Source organism: Dioscorea cayenensis, chromosome 7 (assembly GCF_009730915.1).
Source record: "Dioscorea cayenensis subsp. rotundata cultivar TDr96_F1 chromosome 7, TDr96_F1_v2_PseudoChromosome.rev07_lg8_w22 25.fasta, whole genome shotgun sequence".
In the NCBI taxonomy this organism is placed as follows: Eukaryota; Viridiplantae; Streptophyta; class Magnoliopsida; order Dioscoreales; family Dioscoreaceae; genus Dioscorea; species Dioscorea cayenensis.
The window spans coordinates 7,372,855-7,391,265 of record NC_052477.1 but is presented as its reverse complement, the minus strand read 5'-3'; the positions used below and the strand labels follow the sequence as shown (position 1 = coordinate 7,391,265).

At 34.3% G+C, this 18,411-nt stretch overlaps 2 protein-coding genes across 2 annotated transcripts; both read right to left on the bottom strand.

The window, feature by feature from the left end:
• Positions 1-442: 442 nt before the first annotated feature.
• On the bottom strand, positions 443-9,062 carry LOC120264987 (DUF21 domain-containing protein At4g14240-like). The gene is made up of 13 exons (XM_039272923.1): positions 8,655-9,062; positions 7,725-7,801; positions 6,447-6,530; positions 6,239-6,352; positions 4,645-4,731; positions 4,429-4,500; positions 3,207-3,274; positions 2,826-2,913; positions 2,642-2,715; positions 2,191-2,569; positions 1,570-1,616; positions 1,393-1,474; positions 443-796 (listed from the first exon to the last, which is right to left on the bottom strand). The coding sequence occupies exons 1-13, from the start codon at positions 8,899-8,901 to the stop codon at positions 677-679; spliced, it is 1,539 nt and encodes a 512-aa protein (XP_039128857.1). The 5' UTR covers positions 8,902-9,062; the 3' UTR covers positions 443-676.
• A 3,199-nt stretch (positions 9,063-12,261) lies between these two features.
• LOC120265048 lies at positions 12,262-17,831 on the bottom strand. The gene is made up of 8 exons (XM_039272973.1): positions 17,597-17,831; positions 14,414-14,581; positions 13,775-14,021; positions 13,545-13,687; positions 12,997-13,410; positions 12,804-12,891; positions 12,450-12,619; positions 12,262-12,368 (listed from the first exon to the last, which is right to left on the bottom strand). The coding sequence occupies exons 1-8, from the start codon at positions 17,829-17,831 to the stop codon at positions 12,262-12,264; spliced, it is 1,572 nt and encodes a 523-aa protein (XP_039128907.1).
• Positions 17,832-18,411: the final 580 nt, after the last annotated feature.

The window sequence follows — 18,411 nt, the reverse complement described above, 5'->3', positions numbered from 1 at the left end:
AAACTTTTATTTACATATCTACAGATTTGATGAAAATTTTTTGAATGAGGTATTCTATTCCAGAGATGAACTGACCAAGGGTAAAGATTACCTGCGTTGAGCTGCTAAGTAATAACCCCTAAAGAGCCTAGAGCATGACTTAGTTGGAGCTTATGTATGCTTTTTTTTTTTGAAAAAAAAGACTGTTAGTCAATTTTGTATTTGTATTCTTGTTTTCTCAAAATTTCATGAATTATTTGAAGAAAAATAAATTAATTTGATATTTTCTGATTGCAATGTAACATCTAGCATATTAACTTAATAAGAAAAGGAAAACCATAACCACTGGGACACACTCTCAACAAGCTTTTACCATCCTCAGGGACCTGCCACATTTAGTTTAATAAAAACAGATATTTTGTATTTATATACCAGCACACTCCCACCACTATTAGAAAATAAGTAAATAAAGCTAGTTAAATTCACACAAAAACTGATTTAGCACTGTAGCATCTCTTGTAAAAACATGCACAACCAGCTTTTACTGCAAGATAAGATTGCAAATCATCCACTCTTCTTTCACACAAAAAAGATTACAATAAGAGCTCTGATCCTCAGAAAGGAAAGCCACCTGTGCATTCTACATGCCTTAAGTTGGCTATAATCGTCGAGGATGCTAATATGTTCATCTAGAGGGTTATCTCTTGTTGCCATGGAGAGGCTCCACGATCGTCACTTGATGCTTTGATGAGACTGAATCTCCATCAGTGGACTTCCTCAGTCCTCCAGTAGGTTGCCCTTGTCGATTTTGGGCTCCCTGATAAGAAAGAAAGAAAAAATGTCATGGACTAGGAGAGAGGCATTGTGAGTATTGTGGGGCTTCAATTTATATCTGTATTCTCTAGGTACACTGAAAATTTTGGTATGATCTGAGAAACTGAAAATAGATGCTAGGTAATACAAAAAACTGGAAAGCATAAGCCAGAAACAGCCGGAAAAGACTCAATGCCAATACCTAGATTGTCAAATAGGAAGGTTTCAGCTTTATATAATGAATAAGGCCAAAGTTTTCAAATTTTTATACATCAAATGTATGAATTGGAAATGACTGGATTTGTTTGAAAACCACTTTTGCATAGCGAAATATAAAAGGTGCCATTCAACATTGCAACTTGGCATCTTATAGAATGACTGAACAAAAAAGAATTACTGCAAAATAGTAAAATGACTTGCTCATATGTTTTCCAGGGCCACAAATAAATATGGAAAAAAAAACACTTGACCATAAGTTGTTTACGCCATAGTTAAGTGGACTATTTACAGACAGGACATTAGCTTGGAGTTAATCAATTAAATACCAGAGATTTATAATGAAAAGGGGATTCATATAGTAGAAGCTTAGAAGGTACATACCGCTGCCTTGTGACTGGTTAGCCTCCTAACTGATGGAGCCCGTGCAACTGAAGATGCAGCAGCAGCAGCAGCCACTCGTATCCTAAAACCAGGGTTATTGCAGTGATAAGTTTCAAGCAAGAAATCAATTACCAGCAAGAAAGCAAAAAGCCATCATAACTTAATTAGATGGCAAACCTTTTGTGCACATCAACATATTCATCAGTCTCATCCACAATTTCCTCCTGCACAAGGATCAAACATTGGGTTATCCTAACAAGCACAAAAAATATATGGGAGAGTGACAATGTGCTCTGTGAAATAAATGACTAACAGCCATTGGTTGATAGCTTTTCTTTTTATTTGACAAAAGAAATATGTGTGCATGCACAAACTAGATACATACATTCAACTAGTAGGCTATTTCTCATACCTGCAAAGTGCAACTCAATGAAAATGAAGAAACATTAGCATTTGACTACATGATATCAGAGTCTGTGTGCCAGTGAACTTAAGGAAGTCAGTGCCAGATGTTCTATGAGTTATGCCATCTAAGGCCTATATCAGTCCCAAAGACATAAAGATGCACATAATTGGCTGAACTTAAGACAGAAACGCATTAATTAAATTTATCATGGAAGTAAAATACATCATTAAATGGTAAATTCAGGCCAAGATATATGAGAATCACAAAACTGAATGTATATTGATCTATGACACAATTTGAAATGGTTCAAATAATGCAGTGAAATAATCATGCTGCATCCAATGAGAACAATGGGCTAGAATTTTAGGGAATAAAACCAGGTACATGCTTGCCTGCAAGAGTTCTTCAAATACATCCTCGAGAGTGATGATGCCAATGACCTCCTCCTCTTCACAGTCCTCTGACGAACGGGCAACTAAATTGTTTGATGCATCATTTTGCAGTAAAGAAGCTGGCTTGTTTCCATTGACCTGTTTGTTCTGCCACTTGTCAATATCAACAACAACACAATCACTCTTTTCCTCAGGTTTACTAAGTAAAGGAGTTGTCAGGTCTGAGTCTCCACTAGCTTCTTTGGATTCTTCAGATATTTTTAAATCCGCAAGTAACAGAGTCTTTGTTTTCCCTTTTGCCTTCACTACAGCCGCCATATGACTGCTACCCTTTTGAAATTCATTCAGAATATCATACAAAGGCATATCTGCCGGAACCCTGATAAAAATTTTTACATAAATCCAGAGTTATCAATAAGAAACTAAAATCAATCAAGTCAAGTGTCAATACCTTGGTATTCTTCTGATAGAGACAGCGCTGACTGGTGTCTCTGTCTCAGCACGAACAGTTAAAAGGCTTTTCACCTGTCTCAGAATTAGTGAAAAAGGTAACCATAAGTCTGTACTGAATTGTTACATTAAATGCCTCCAAGAATCTGTCGATTCTTGTATCAAACAGACTAATCAGTGTGTACCAGCAGCAGGCCAATGATGTTCCTGGGGTTTCCTGAGTAAACAGGGACCCTGCTATGGCCTCGAGCTAGAATCTTACCGATTGCTTCCCTAATTCAAGAAGAGGGCAGTTGGTAATTAGTTTTATGCCCAACAATTAAACATTGTGAAAAGAACTAAAGCTTCTATAACGAACTAAATGACTTGAGTGCTAATGTGCTTAAATATGCGTATGGCTCTTGGAATTTCAAGGGAAATCCTTTAGATTTAGTATCAACATAGAGGAGGAAGTGTGAACCCATCATGCAACAGGAAGTTTTGTTGGTGGCACAACAAAGTAACCGACAAGAAAATATTTAGATTACCAAAAGGAGCAAAATTAAAATACTCTTAATAAATTTTACCAGTCCAATTTTGAGTTAACATCTAGAGAGAATGTCGACTCAATAGGTGTCATTGCCTCCTCTGCAGTCTGCAAAGTGAAAAGAGTTCAGAAATCCTATCATCTCCAGACATTCATAGAATATCTATAACCTATAATCTATAACCAATAACCAAGTCTTGGATAAGGTAATAACTTACCTGCATTATTATGCTATTAAATGGAGTTTTTTTTTAAAAACAGTTATCATGCACAAGTATGCAAAAGAAAGCTATCATTCGGCAGCTTAGTGCCATTGGCTAATTGAAGACCTAAATTACTAAATTATGTTTGCTTAATGTTAGAATAATGATGCATGCAAACAAACAAGCAAAGTCTAGATTTACTGCTGCATGTTCTCCTTGATCGAACCTATGGCTAGTGCATCACAAAAATTGACTTATGCAAGCCTTCCTAAACACTAGTGACTCCTTGGACACATATACAGGTGCTTGTCACATCCAATGCATGGTAACTCCCCATTTGAGTGAACTTCAATCCCCAAATCCACACAAATGGTTAACAGTTAACCTGCCACCACTGTTCTGAGGAGGCTTGTATTGCAAGAGAAACTATACTTAAAAGCTAGTGCTTCATAATAGTGCTTCGAATCTCTGAGTAAAATGTTGATATTTTGACAAAGGCCACTACATTGTATAAGAACTAATGTAAAACTCATTGTTTCATAATGTTACACATCAGAAATTCATCGTAACCAATTAGCCTTGAGATACACCATGAAGCATGGAAAGTAATTAGAGATGATCACTAATCGCCATTCACAGTATCTTATATTGTTACATTATTTGAAAGACAGAATTGCCAAATATATATACAGTCACTGACCACAGCATTTTAACATGTATTTGTTCAATGCCATATCAACATACAGATGTATTCCATGCTTCTTTACTTCTGTTATATTGTTATTGACTTTATTGAATGTGTGCATTCTGTCTAGTTCACCTTAATAGAAATAAGAATTATGTTAGGTTTTCTTGGCATGGGCATCTAATCTTGCTACCTTAATTCTTGAACAAAGGTAAAAAATATTGTACTTCTTACAGCTTGATGAAGGGGTCTTCCAGAGTAAACGAATTTTGAATATATAAGGAAAAGCTTTAGCATTCATTCAACCATAAACTACATATTCCACATTACAAATAAGAAAATATCAGACATTAACAAATTGAAGAACTTTGCACCTTTTCAGTTAAATCTAGTGCTCCACTTATTATTGTCGTCTCATCATGGGTGAGCTCCCCGCCCTTACCAGCCTAAAGCAAAGCAACACAATCAAGAATATTCAACTTAAATCGCATAAAAAAAACATAAATAAATAAAAACCAATAGTTACCGTACTCCTGAGTAGTGCCAATACCAAACATTCAAATTAGAGCAGCAAGCCACATTAATTTTACCTCTTTACTATGGATTGAAACAAGTGCCTTTAACTGAGCACGCCTAAAAAGAGCTGACTCATTATGTCCAAGAGCACAATCCAAAAGCTGCAACCATATATATACAAATTGTCATTGATTGAAAAACCTGTGACTACCATTTCTAATAGTTGTGCAGCTTCATGAAAACACATCATAAACAAAAATAATATATATGTTGTACCAGAAGCAATGCATTAAGTATGTACCGATGCAGTGGTATAAATGTCCATATTACTAACAAAGAAACATGAGAAAACCTTCCAGATTTACCTAAAACTTTCTGAAATCAATTTTAGTTATTTCAACTTCCCAAAAGTAAAGGAGAAAAATATGCAATTATAAAGAAAATCTAGGGAATTTTAGATGAGTGAGACATTAGAATTTTACATGACTATAAAAAATTTCATGAAGTTATGATATTAATCCAAATTGTTCTTGATCTTAAAGATTGCAACAAGATACTATGTAAAAATTACTATATGTGAAAGTAAATGACTCATAAGAGTAGTTGGATGCTGTAAGGAAAAGACAACATAAAAGAAGGAAAAAAGTATAGTCTATCAGAACCCTGTTAGAACAAAGTCAAAGTAAATGACTCATGAATATCAAAGATTCCATGGATGCGTTAAGTAATAATAATAATAAAATGACACAATCAAAATGCAGAAGCAAAATATGGCATCAGCCAATCATAAGCTTCCTTTCCATATGCTCTATTAGAACTCTTGAGCATTATAAAGCTGGAGAATCTACGCCAATTAATAAGGAAAACACATCACTGCACTCCTATAAAAAACTAACTAAAGTAGATGCCTTATGGCACCTGTGCATGAACAAAATAAACAGTTTTTTAACTGGTCAATAAAGTCAATTTTGCAAGCGTAAATGATATTCATATAGATTTCCATAATATATGGGCCGATAGTGTCCCTTAAATGGATGTTTTCAATAAAAGTAATATTATGAAAACCAATGAAAAATCCATTTCTTTCTTCTAATCAAAAGGAGAAATCATATAAGATGTTTTCTGCTGCAAGACTTTTGTTAATGAGCAAGTTCTTACAGGAAACTCTGTTAGAATATATGGATAAATGAGAATTAAAAGTCAACACTGAAATTCATCTATTATATTCTAATGTTGTCCAAATCCATTGTTTGAATATAGCATAGATAAGAAAAATAATATCTTGTGCCATGAAAAGACATAGGAACAAAATCACAGGAAAAACGTAGGAAAAGTCAACATAAGAATGTGGAAGAATTCAATAGAGTATCATTTACCAGCAAGTTGAAGTTTATTTTGTACAAAGAAGACTTGAAAATACCAGAAGTTCAACCTAAATTACCAGTAATATTCTTCAAAGTGGTATTAAGTAATCTATTTGTCCACTAAGAATTAGTTCAAAATAAATCAATCATAATATTGGGATATAAACAAGTGAAATGATCTTGGGGAAGAGTAAAAATTTCAAAACAACAGCATTTAAATCAGAAACAACAGAGTAATGCAACATAGAAAGCAACAATCAGAGGCATATGCATGATTCCTCAAGACTACCTATGCAATGTATACCTTCCCAATAGGATATGCGATTGGATAGCAAACAACCATCAATATGCGCACAAGCCACACAAAATTAGCACCAACAGCTAAACCATATCTGGTACAAATGGCTTGTGGAATAACCTGAATAGGAAAAAGAAATGTTAGAAATCCACTTGCAACATGATTGAATGGTTTAGTTTTCACAACTTCAGTGCACCTTCCAAGAAGTAATTACCTCTCCAAAGGCTAGAACAAATGTCACAGACAAGACTACAGCTACAAAAGGATGGAATATCTTATCAAGGAATATAGGAAGAGCCTGCATGAAAAGGCAAATTGTCAAAGTGATTGTCAAATAACATAAAAAATGGAATTAATTCAATAAAGAAAAGACCAATTAATACAAATGGTGCAAGCTTTTATGTAATCTAAGCCAAAGCATAGGTTGTCAAGGTAATCAACAAAATATTTGCTTGGACAAGTCATATTGAAACCTATCTATTCCATATATCAGCTTTGCCTATTTCTATTAAAGAGATGTGCAGCCGTACAGGCTAACCTTCTAAGAAAATTCATCCATATACCAGGCATCTTCCATGACAATGTTTTGCATTTTCTGCATGACAATCATCTAACATCTTCCTTGATTACACAATTCTCTTCTCACCAAATTTGACCCATGAGAGTAACTTGCTCACACAACTGCCATAAGAAAATAATATCCATGCCCACAAAACCAATAAAATTTCTCTCCGCCAACCTGTGCACAAACCTACAATGTTTCCTTCTTTTGTGTGTGGACAAGTGGAGGTCTTTTCATGGACATGAGATGTCCAGGTCGGTGATTAGCAACCTTATTTGGCCAGCCTAGTGAAACAATAAAGACCTTGAAAATTTATCTATGGATAAATTCCAATTTCACCTAACCCCACAGCCATGCTAGTTTCCAGTATACGTCAAAAGTAACCAAACATGTACAGGCAGCCATAGTCTTTGCAAAAACTTTCAACAAAGTTGGAGAGTGAATCTTGGTGCACCAGCAAAGCTAATTTTTGGGCAATTTCGGTGTCCAAGTTCAGTTGAAAAAAAAATTCCAACCTTGTATGCAATAATGAGGATGTGTATACCAATCTTCTCCAAAGTCTGAAACCAAGCACTAGAAAGATCTTTGTGCACTAGCTACCCATTTTATTTTCTAGCAGGTTGCCTCATGCAGTGATATTTATTTATTTATTTATATATTTTAAGTGAACATAATCACCTAGTGATCATTCCCTGCCTCAAAAAGGAGGGAAGATTTTTCAACCACAATAAAAAATAACAATTTCCTGTTAGCAAATAATAGTAATATGACACATCAAAGAAGCAAGTGTTACTAACATAAGCCCATAATTCAGTGACTGAATCCTTTAATTACGTTCATCCTTATATCCACATATTGAATTATGCATCACAGCTCTCACTTGTGATGCATGTATGTGCACTGACACATACAAGAGTTGTGTTGTCATACCTCCATCGCAGCAGCATTACACAATAACAAAGTTACAAGAAGTTGGTGCTGCTTCTGAACAACCGGAAGGATGGTAGCTGCAAGAAAAAAACCCCAAAATAATGCAAATAAAAAGCAAGAATAAAATAGATCGAAGTCACAAGAAATAAAGAACAAAATAAAACAAGTAATTGATTATGATAAGAGATTCATATTGAAGCCCGTACATACTGCAGGAATACATTTGAATTTCTGCTAGTCAATATTAATCCTCTGCATAATTCCTTTTGATTCTGAAAATTTTGTTTGGTGATACTACATGAATCAGCCTTATCTTAATAAAATGTTCAAGCATCTAAGATTGACAATATCCTTGTTTAGTTGGTCAGCTACCAGGAAAATGACGCATGTTTCACTAAATTGTCCTTATACTTTGCATAGAGTGAAAAAATAAGAAGCCAGAAAAAATCTTATAATCTCAGTCTAAGCATCAAATTGAAAATGCAGTACAAGGGGTACTTCCTACAACGTTAAGGATTAGGCAAACAAATCCCCCAAATAACCAAATACAGTACTGATTATCAACAAGCTCAATCGTTAAACTTTACATAGAGATAAGGATAAGAAGCCAGACATAGTGTTATAATCTGAAGTCTAAACATCAAATTGAAAATGTAGTACAAGGTGTACTTCCACCAATGTTAAATATACTATAAAATAAAAAATGTGCTTTGTCCCAAAATCAATTATTTTTGTATAAATTTATCCAGCCAGAAGTAACTAGTAAACCAGGAACCCAAATCATCAAGTATAATGTAAAGAACCAACAGATTCATGATTCATCCCACTAAATCATGCTAATCAATCATTCAACAGATTAAAAAGCTAAAAATTTCAAATTTTAAAACCTAATAAATCAATTCAAGAGTCAACGCAGCTAAAACCACAGACCTGCCTGCTGCTTCTCAGTGGACGTTCCACTGCGCTGAAGGATCTCAAGCTCAACCAATCCAAGCGACATCAACCCAAGCGTGAGCCCAGACATGATCCCCGCAAAAAGCACAAGAAAGCACGAGATCCCGACATACAAATACCACCAGAGCGAGCCAAACGCGATATCCTCCGCCGCAAGAACGATCACCGTGCCCCTGCTTCCCATCAGCATCCTGGCCACCGCCAAAGCGTTCACCGCATGCATCTTAGTTCCGATCCGATCAAGGGATCTAGGAAGAAGGGTGATCGAGAGGGAGAGGGAGCACTAGGGCATGGGAATGATGGTGGACAAGGTCGTCTCGCTGGCGACCATACGAGGAACGGGAGAAACATCCATGCGGACCGTATAAGAGAGAGAGAGCATGGGATGAGGGGGAAGTGATGACAGAGAAGTTGTTGTCGTTTTCTAGGAGTTTTACACATTGATCCCTGAAAATGATTTAAATTAGCTTTTGTTTTCTAAATTACTTTTCAATCCCCCTTTTTTATGTTCTTAAATGTTTCAGCCTTTTTGTTCTTGATTAAAAAGTTTTTTTTTCTGTCTTTTTGAATTTTATTATTAAAAATAAATATTTTGAGGCAACATATTGTAATTTTTTTTTCTCTTAACCTCTGTCATGAATCATAATTTTTTATTTTTATTATATAAAAATATCTTAAAAATATGGGAAAATAAAATAAAATAATATGAATGTGTAAATTTATTGTGATATTGATATGAATATGATATCCGACATAGAAAATGAGGTATAAGTTCTTGTTGAGGTTAGGGTTGCGCTCCACACCTATGTGCATCCTTGATTTTTCTTAAGTGGGCGGTGTTTATTGTTTATTTATAAAAAAAATATATTGATATCAGACTATATTAGTGTGTAGGTTTATTGTTATATTTTGGTTATTATAATATTTTTTAAAACATGAATTATATTCTTGTGATTTTTTATATGCAAAAATATTTTAAATTTCAGAATAAAATATTTAAAAAAAACTTACAAGGAAAAATATATCTTTGGTTAAATTCATTAGATGGCCGCTACAGCAAAACGTGGACATTTGCTGTAGTAAATCTATAATTTCTATAGTATTCATGACGTAAATAAAATTTTATAAGGGGTCTAATTTTCAGAAGAAACAAAAATATATCTTTGTTGTATTCATTAGATGGCTGCATAGCAAAACGTGGACATTTGTTATGGTAAATCTATATGATTTACTATAGTATTTATGGTGTAAATAAAAATTTTATAAGGGGTTTAATTTTCAGAAAACCAAAAATATAACAAAAACAATTCCAAATATTCGATGGGGCCAAAAGCAAACATGAAGAAGTTTGTAACTTGTATTCACACGCGCCACGAGGTCCCCTTGACCGCATGCTTCAATGACGTCATGAGGCACGTGGGATTTCAGTGTTGTTTTTACACCACGTGGACGGCTGTTATTTCTTGATTTCTTTAAGAAATGAACGGTTCAGATGCGGCGAAAAGCATTGGGATTCGCAAGTCCTACGAGGATTAGGTTCAATTTTAAAAGGTCATCAGCTGCTGACGTGGATATCAACTGTTGTAGTTTTTGGGTACCAACCATTGGGTATGTTTTTCATCGAACCCCCTGTGAAAATATATAAATCTATATGAAACGTTTTTGTTGGCTTTTTTCTCTAATTTTCCCCTGATTTTTATATATATTTATAAATATCATTATATTAACTCGTTTAAGACTTTTTTTTTAAAGTTTGGTCGGGGCTAAGAGTCTAAGAATTCCTACAAGAATGGAATGCAAGGAAGATAAAAATTCTATAGTATTTATGACGTAAATAAAAATTTTATAAAGGATCTAATTTTCAAAAGAAATAAAAATATATCAAAAAAAATTCCAAATATTCGAGGGGGCAAAAAGCAAACATGAAGAAGTTTGTAACCTTGTATTCACACGCGCCATAAGGTCCCCTTGACCGAATGCTTCAATGACGTTAGGAGGCACGTGGGATTTCAATGTTGTTTTCACACCACGTGGACGGCTGTCATTTCTTGATTTCTTTAAGGAATGAACGGTTCAGATGCGGCGAAAAGCATTGGGATTCGCAAGTCCTACGAGGATTAGGTCCAATTTTAAGAGGTCATCAGCGGTTGATGGGGATATCAACTGTTAGGCCCTGTTTGGTGCAATTGTAAAATTTTCTATAGAAATTTTATTCCATAAAATTTAAAATAATTCTTATAAAATTTACTATATAAAAAATTTCTACAGAATGATATTTGGATGCGCACAAAGATTTTTCCATAAGAATTTAAGTTAAAAATAAAATTAACCATTAGAATTTTAAAAAAAAAATACAAAGTTTGAAGCATATCTAAGACCAACTTGTTTATGATATCATAACTATAAATTCTTAACTAAAATTTTAATAATAATAATAATAATAATAATAATAATAATAATAATAATTGAAATTAGGGAAAAATACAAGCTACTTTTTCAGATCTCTCATCTAATGTTTTCCATTCTTCATCGTTTCATTGTTTTGAAATCCAAATCCAATCAAAACTTTATTTTTATTAGTTTTAATAATATATATATATATATATATATATATATATATATATATATATATGATCATTAATCATGGTAGAAGACAAAGCTTCAAGGTATGTTCACACTCAAACAAACCCACAACAAATACAGTTAGCTAATAACAAGCATACAAGTTTGTTAACGAATAATTGGACGCATTGTTTTTATAATAAATAGATGAATAAGAGGATTGTTAGGGAAGAAAATGTTCTTCTGATCTAATTAGAACCATGCAATATATCATTCCATATCAGAAAACTTGGAAATATAATAGTTCAACAAATACCAATTCATAAGATCGCATACTTCATTACATCATATTATATATATATATATATATATAACCGAATCTAATATCAAAAATAGGCAAAAGAACAAATTAAGAAAGAGACAGGCACACACTCAAGACATCTACTTCTTACCAATGTTTTTAAAACCGGACCGGGAAGCGAACCGGCCTCAAATTTGGGTCATGTGTTGATCGGTCCGACCGGATGACCCATTCCGGTCCGACCGGATGATGTCATAAATATATATTTAAAATAATATAAAAGTATAAATATTTTATAAAAATTAAATAATATATATTAAAAGATAAAATCATAACAACAAAGCTAATTTGAGATCAAACAAAATATATATATATATATATAATCCTAAATAGTTTTTGAAATTTTTAAAAGAAAAAATATCCAAAATTGCACAAAACTTAACAACTATAACCACAACATCTATATCAAAGTCTACAAAATCAACAACATAGCAAATAATTAACAAATTAACCACAACAACCATACATAAATATGAAAGTCTACAAAATATATAGCATAGCAAAAACTTAACAAGTTAACTACAACATCCATACATAAATATGAAAGTCTACAAAATCAATAGCATAGCAAAAACTTAATAAGTTAACCACAATATGAAAGTCTACCAAATCAACAACATAGCAAAAACATTTTCATCTAATTTCTTAAAGGAGATGTAATCATGTAAGCCAATTTTCTTCATCCAACTCATTGATAGCCATTCCTTGGACACCATTCATTGGATTATGATCATCCTCAATGCCCACCATATCATCTTCATTACCACCTAAAAAAATCATAAGAATATTAAATATCAACAACATTAACTATTGTGAAAATAATAGTTCAAAAACTTAATAAGATTAACCTTTAGACAAGTTGGTTGATTCTTCATCCACTCTTGGTTGCTCTTCTAACATAGATTCCAATTCATCATAATCAAGTTCTCCTTCTGGTTCTTTTTCCACCACCCAAAATTCGGTTTTATCAATACACTCATAATCAATTGGATCATAAGATCTATCTTTTGAAGCCAACCTACGAAAAAAAATTAAATCAATGTCATATGAATTTTGTGAGAGTAAAAAAACACAAATATTTGTACCTATGTTGCAAACGTAGGTTATAATGAACATATACTAAATCATTGAGTCGTTGGTGCTCCAATCTATTTCTTTTTTTGGTATGTATACGTTCAAATACACTCCAATTACATTCGCACCCAGAAGAAGAAACAGTTTGACTAAGAATCCTAATTGCCAACTTTTGCAAATTAGGAACATCACAACCAAAGAATTTCCACCATTCATCTACAAAAATATATAGCAAAATTATGTTAATATATTGAACAATCATAAAACCTTAAAAATCAATTATATGTTATATAAGTTAAAATAAAGCAATTTCAATCTTACCAGGAGTAGTAGTCTTGCTAATGCTTAAAGCAAGTGGCCGAGCAAAAGTTTTTTGTCTTTCCCTAAATACTTTCATCTCTTCCATGAGTTCACTTGGTTTAAACATTGTTTGTTGCTCAATTACATCAAGTATGCTTCGTTGAACCTCCAATTTTTGGCACAAGTTATGCTCATCAAATTGAAATGCCGGATTCAACCAATATGCCAAAACATGAATTCCCGTACGTAAAGTCCTATTCCACCGATCTTTGATAATGGAAGTGTAAGGCTTGTACAAATGTTTCTTCCTTTTGAACAACTCTTTAATGCTTTTCCGAGTCCTATATTTTCCATCATACACGTATCCCATTGCCGGCTTTTCATCAGAATCACAAATTCGTAACAAACGAATCAATGGCCCCATTATCTTCACCACTATCAAGCAATTTCTCCAAAAATTTTCATCCAAAATAATTTGCTTTACTTCTCTCCCTATTCCATAGTAAGAAATTTTTTGAAGTTTGAAGAAACAACCAAAGCTTGTAAGTAACTTTTATGGTCATGCAAACTCTGCAATGCAATAAAAGTAGTGGCAAAACGAGTAGCTCCTGGACGAATAATTTCTGTCCAATTTGGTTGGTTTCTCAACCAATTCAAAACCCATTTATGATTGTAGATGAAAACTGTTATCTTTGAAGCAAGAATAGCCAAACTATGAATAGTAGGCATTTCAGAAATATCTTTCATAATCAAATTTATAGAATGAGCGGCACATGGAGACCAATAAATATTAACATACTTCTCTGTAATCTTCCTTCCAGCAGCCTTGTAATTTGCTCCATTGTTTGTCACCATATGAACTACATTTTTAGGACCAACCATTTCAATGATTTCAGAAAAGAGATTGCACAATGTCTCTGCATTTGTAATAAAGCCTAAAGCATCAACTGACTTAATAAATGATACACCTTTAGGAGAATATACTAGAAAATTGATCAAAGATCTTTGTCTTGAATCTGTCCATCCATCACCCATGATTGTGCATCCTGTTTCAGCCCAATTTTTTTTGAAAACTATCAATAGTCAACTTTACTTGTTGCTTACAATCTCTTAACAAGTTAACTCTTAATGCATGATAACTAGGACCGGTATAGCCATGACCCATACTTGCTATCTTGCTAATTGCAACTTGGAAAAAAAGGAGAGTTAACAACATTTAGAGGAATGCATGCTTGATAAAATCACATCGCAATTGACATATCAGTATCATGCCATTTCTCCTTACTTTGCAAAGAAGCCTTTATACTTGGTTGGGTAGGATCGACAATTCCATGTGTAAAATATGATTCAATACCAAAAGAAGCTTTTCTTTTTCCTTTGGAATTTGCACCCACACAAGTACTACTTTTGCTTACTTGACAAGAAGTGTCTCCAATACCATCACCTTCAAGTTCATCAAAACATCCTTTTTTCTCTTTGGCCTTTTGAACATTTTCTTTCAATGACCCTTGCATCAAAAACTGAACATCTGAAGGTACTCGCTTGCATGAATCAACATTGCCTTTTGATCCAGCAAGATGTTGTTTCATTCTGCTAATCCCTCCTCCTACATTTTGTTTATGACAAAAATTACAAACCAACATTTTTTTTCCTTGAGAATTTTGCGCCTCGCTTATGTATCTCCATGCAATGGCTTTTTTTTGCCGAATATTTACACTAGTAGATTGCACTTCATTCGACGGTGTTGATCCCGATTCATTAGTATCCATTTGTCCCAATCTACATAAGATTTTAAAAAAAGGTGTTAATTGCAACCACCAAAAGCACACATGAGAGTCATATGCCACATAACAAATGGATTATTTATAATCTTAAAGACATATAAGCAGCATATGGCTATTATATTATGCTTTTTAATTGATTTGATACAATATTGGAATTTCCAAATGAATGAAACTACTCAACATTTACACTAGCTATTAGATAAATGTAATTTAAAAAAAATAATAATAACACAAACACATGCTCTGTAAACTAAAAGAGTCCATAAGAGTAGCACAAGTAATATATATATATATATATATACACACACAACTTCATTAATGCCAAATTCTTTAACCAAATAAAGTAAAAAAAAAACATCCAACAGGCCAACAATAAACACAAGAAGAAGCAAAGAAAAGGTCTATGAGCAAGACTAGAGAAGAAAGTCATGGTAGTGGTTATTAACTTATTATTCAGAGCATCATACATGATTTTCTTGTAAAATATTTTGCCATATAAATCATACATGATTTTCTTGTAAAATATTTTGCCATATAAATCATACATGATTTTCTTGTAAGGCTTCCAGAAGATTATTGAGGTTCTCAATAATTTGATTCCAATCACTCTGAGTATGATTAGGAAAAGAACCCCCAGATCCTTGCAAAGAAAGTCGCCTTTGGTCATCTTTTGGTGCCTTTTTTTCAAAAAAATAAACAATGATTAGAAGCAGAGATAAACTCAAACCATGCATGCAAAGTGCGTATCATATAACAAATATCAATAGCTACTACCAACAAGCAAAATAGAAATTATTGAAAAAATTGAGCAAGAAAATTTATCCAGCCATTAAGTCAAATTTCAAAGAGGTAACACAATTAACTGCCCAAAATATAATCAAGCTTTTATATTATTAATGATACTAAAACAGATATTTCCACACCCAAAAACTTTGAATGTATTAGGCTATTAGCAACCAAACAATTATGGCATAAACAAAAAAACAATATAAAAGAAAATAAAACATGCATCAAAGTATCAAACCTGGATACAAATGGAAAGCAAAGAAGTCAAATCTTTCTTCAAATTGTTACGGATAATGCTGTAAATCTTCTCTTCATACAGATGGAAAGCAAGAACATGGCTGACTTGGAACTTGGAAGCTTGCAGCGGCAGCCTTGCACAAATAGGAATGGGGGTGGGGCGGGGAATCCCCGTTCCCCGCGGGGCCCCGCCCCGACGGGGTGGGGATTCCCCGAAACATCCCCCCGCGGGGCGGGGAGCTGGGAAAAATTCCTCCCCGCCTAGCGGGGCGGGGCGGGGATGGGGAATAGTCTCCCCGCCCCACGGGGATTCCCAAAAGAATATATTATATATTTTTAATATATTTATTAAAGATTATTTCAACATTAACATAATATTATATATATATATAATCAATAAATATTTATTTGTTAATATTTTTAGTTATTATTATGGAACTCACAATTATTTCATACAACTTATTAACTATTTAAATTTATATATTTCATTAAAACATATTTATTTAATAAAATATTAAATTATTTTAATAAAATTATTATATAATATATCTACAAAGTTAAAATTCAAACTTTTAATTTTCAAATTTCTAATATTCATAAAAACTAATTATTTATTTAATTTAAATGAATTGGATAATTAGGTAATTGTAATTTGTCTAGATTTTTTTTATTCAAATATCCATTTGTCTAGATTTTTTCATCATACATTATATTTTTTATTTTCAATTGTATATAGCATCTTTAGCATGTGTAACATAAATGCATTAGAAATATTATAGTTATTTATAGAAAATTTTTATATTAATGTTTTGGGCGGGGCGGGGATTCCCCGTGGGGCGGGGATCCCCGCGGGGGAGTAAGCGGGGGAGGATTTTTCTCCCACGGGGAATTTTAACCGGGGAATCCCCGCCATGTGGAGAGCGGGGATGGGGGACGGGATCCCATTCCCCGCCCGCCCGCCCTCGCCCGCCTCGCCCGCCCCACCCCCATTCCTATGCACAAAGACATTTTCCTCTCAGCTCAGGATCAAACGGTTGAATGCGGCAGCGAGCAGTTGGGACTTGGGGGTTGGGAGTCACCGAGTCGGGACAGTGCTAGAACACCGGGGGCTGGGAGCAAACCTTGCAGGGGAATCGGGGATCAAGGGATCGGGGGATCGGATGGCTAAGGCCCAAGGGAGGAGTATGCGACAGAGAGAAATTGAAATTCCAAAAGAGATCATCAGATTCAGATCAAACTTAAACCTAAATAAAAAAACCGGGTTTTTTCTGGTTCTAATTCAACCGGCCGGTTCGCCGGTTTTATCCAGGTTTGACCGGTTTCAATTTTGGTCAAAACTCAGCATTAACCCGGACCGGACAGTGGTCCGGTTCCTGATTTTTTAGGTCGGACCGGCCGGTCCGGTCCGGTTTTAAAAACATTGCTTCTTACCCTTTCTTTTCTCTTTCACAAAGAAAAAGATTAATGAAACGACTGAGAATGCAGAGAAGCATGCAACAGCGATACAATATTCTATAGACACTCAAAGATTTTTCACAGAAGTCACCAAGAACATATACAACTACAATTGATGTCCAAATTTTAAGCATCACAAACCTTAGATCTTCATCCTAACTATTTGAACAAATGTGAAGTTCAACCTGTGAATGAATCCATGGACAAAGAAAGAGAGAAAAAATTCACAAGATTTGATTTATATATTTTTTGCCATATTCTAGCAATAGGAAAAAAAACTCCAGTCAAATTCCTACAAGCTAAGTAAATCGGTGATGGATTTGCTACCAAAATCGGCGCGATCCTTGGACTTCTCCAACGGGCGCAAAGCGTCGTCGTCGGGACCCAAATGGGGGAGAAGATGGAGGCGGAGGGAGTAGAAGACGGGATGGGAGGCAGAGGGTGGCGGAGGGAGGCGGAGGCGGGGAGAAGACGGAGGCGGAGAGAGGCGAAGACGAGGAGAAGACTGAGGTGGAGGGAGGCGGATGGAGTGGGAGGTGTGGAGAAGATGGAGGCGGAGGGAGTGGGAGGTGGGGAGAAGGATGTGGTGGCCATTCCAAAAAAAAAAGCCCAAGTTTTTTATCCTAGCACCCACACGAAAAACAAAGGAAAATTTTATTTTAGTTTAACCTCTTTGGAATATTCCTTTGGAATCATATGATTACATAAGAATTTTAACCGGTAAAAAACTTGTCCAAACACCCATTCCTATAAATTCCTACATAATATTAAATTCCATAGAAATGGCCACCATTCCTATGGAATTTAGTGGTATCCAAACAGACCCTTATATTTTTTTAGTACCATTAACTAGAGATGAGCTAACAGTGTTGACCCATAACCGGAGGGTGATCCGCCGGTTTGGGCTGGCGGGTCACAGGTCATCGGATGTGACCCGGCCGGTTCAAGGGCCAGCCTGCCCGATTTTATAAAATTTTAAATATTTTAAATAAATTTATAAATTTATCACTATAATTTTAAATATAAAATAAAATGTTCAAAACAAATAACAACAAACAAGGGTGGGTATATTACTGGTTTTATAGGCAGTTGCTATGCAATTTTTTTGGAATTACCCGATATGAGGCCAAATTACAATAGTATAAGACTTGTTTATTGATTATAAGTTTAAGTA

Coding starts and splice junctions, on each gene's coding strand:
- LOC120265048 (XM_039272973.1), bottom strand. CDS start 17,831: ATGGCCACCACATCCTTCTCCCCACCTCCCACTCCCTCCGCCTCCATC. Junction 14,022..14,413: donor TGATGAACTTGAAGGTGATG/GTATTGGAGACA, acceptor GGGCTGAAACAG/GATGCACAATCATGGGTGAT. Junction 12,892..12,996: donor TAGCAAGACTACTACTCCTG/GTAAGATTGAAA, acceptor ATATTTTTGTAG/ATGAATGGTGGAAATTCTTT.
- LOC120264987 (XM_039272923.1), bottom strand. CDS start 8,901: ATGCATGCGGTGAACGCTTTGGCGGTGGCCAGGATGCTGATGGGAAGC. Junction 6,531..7,724: donor GTAATGCTGCTGCGATGGAG/GTATGACAACAC, acceptor CTTTTCATGCAG/GCTCTTCCTATATTCCTTGA. Junction 1,617..2,190: donor TATTTGAAGAACTCTTGCAG/GCAAGCATGTAC, acceptor ATCCTTGTGCAG/GAGGAAATTGTGGATGAGAC.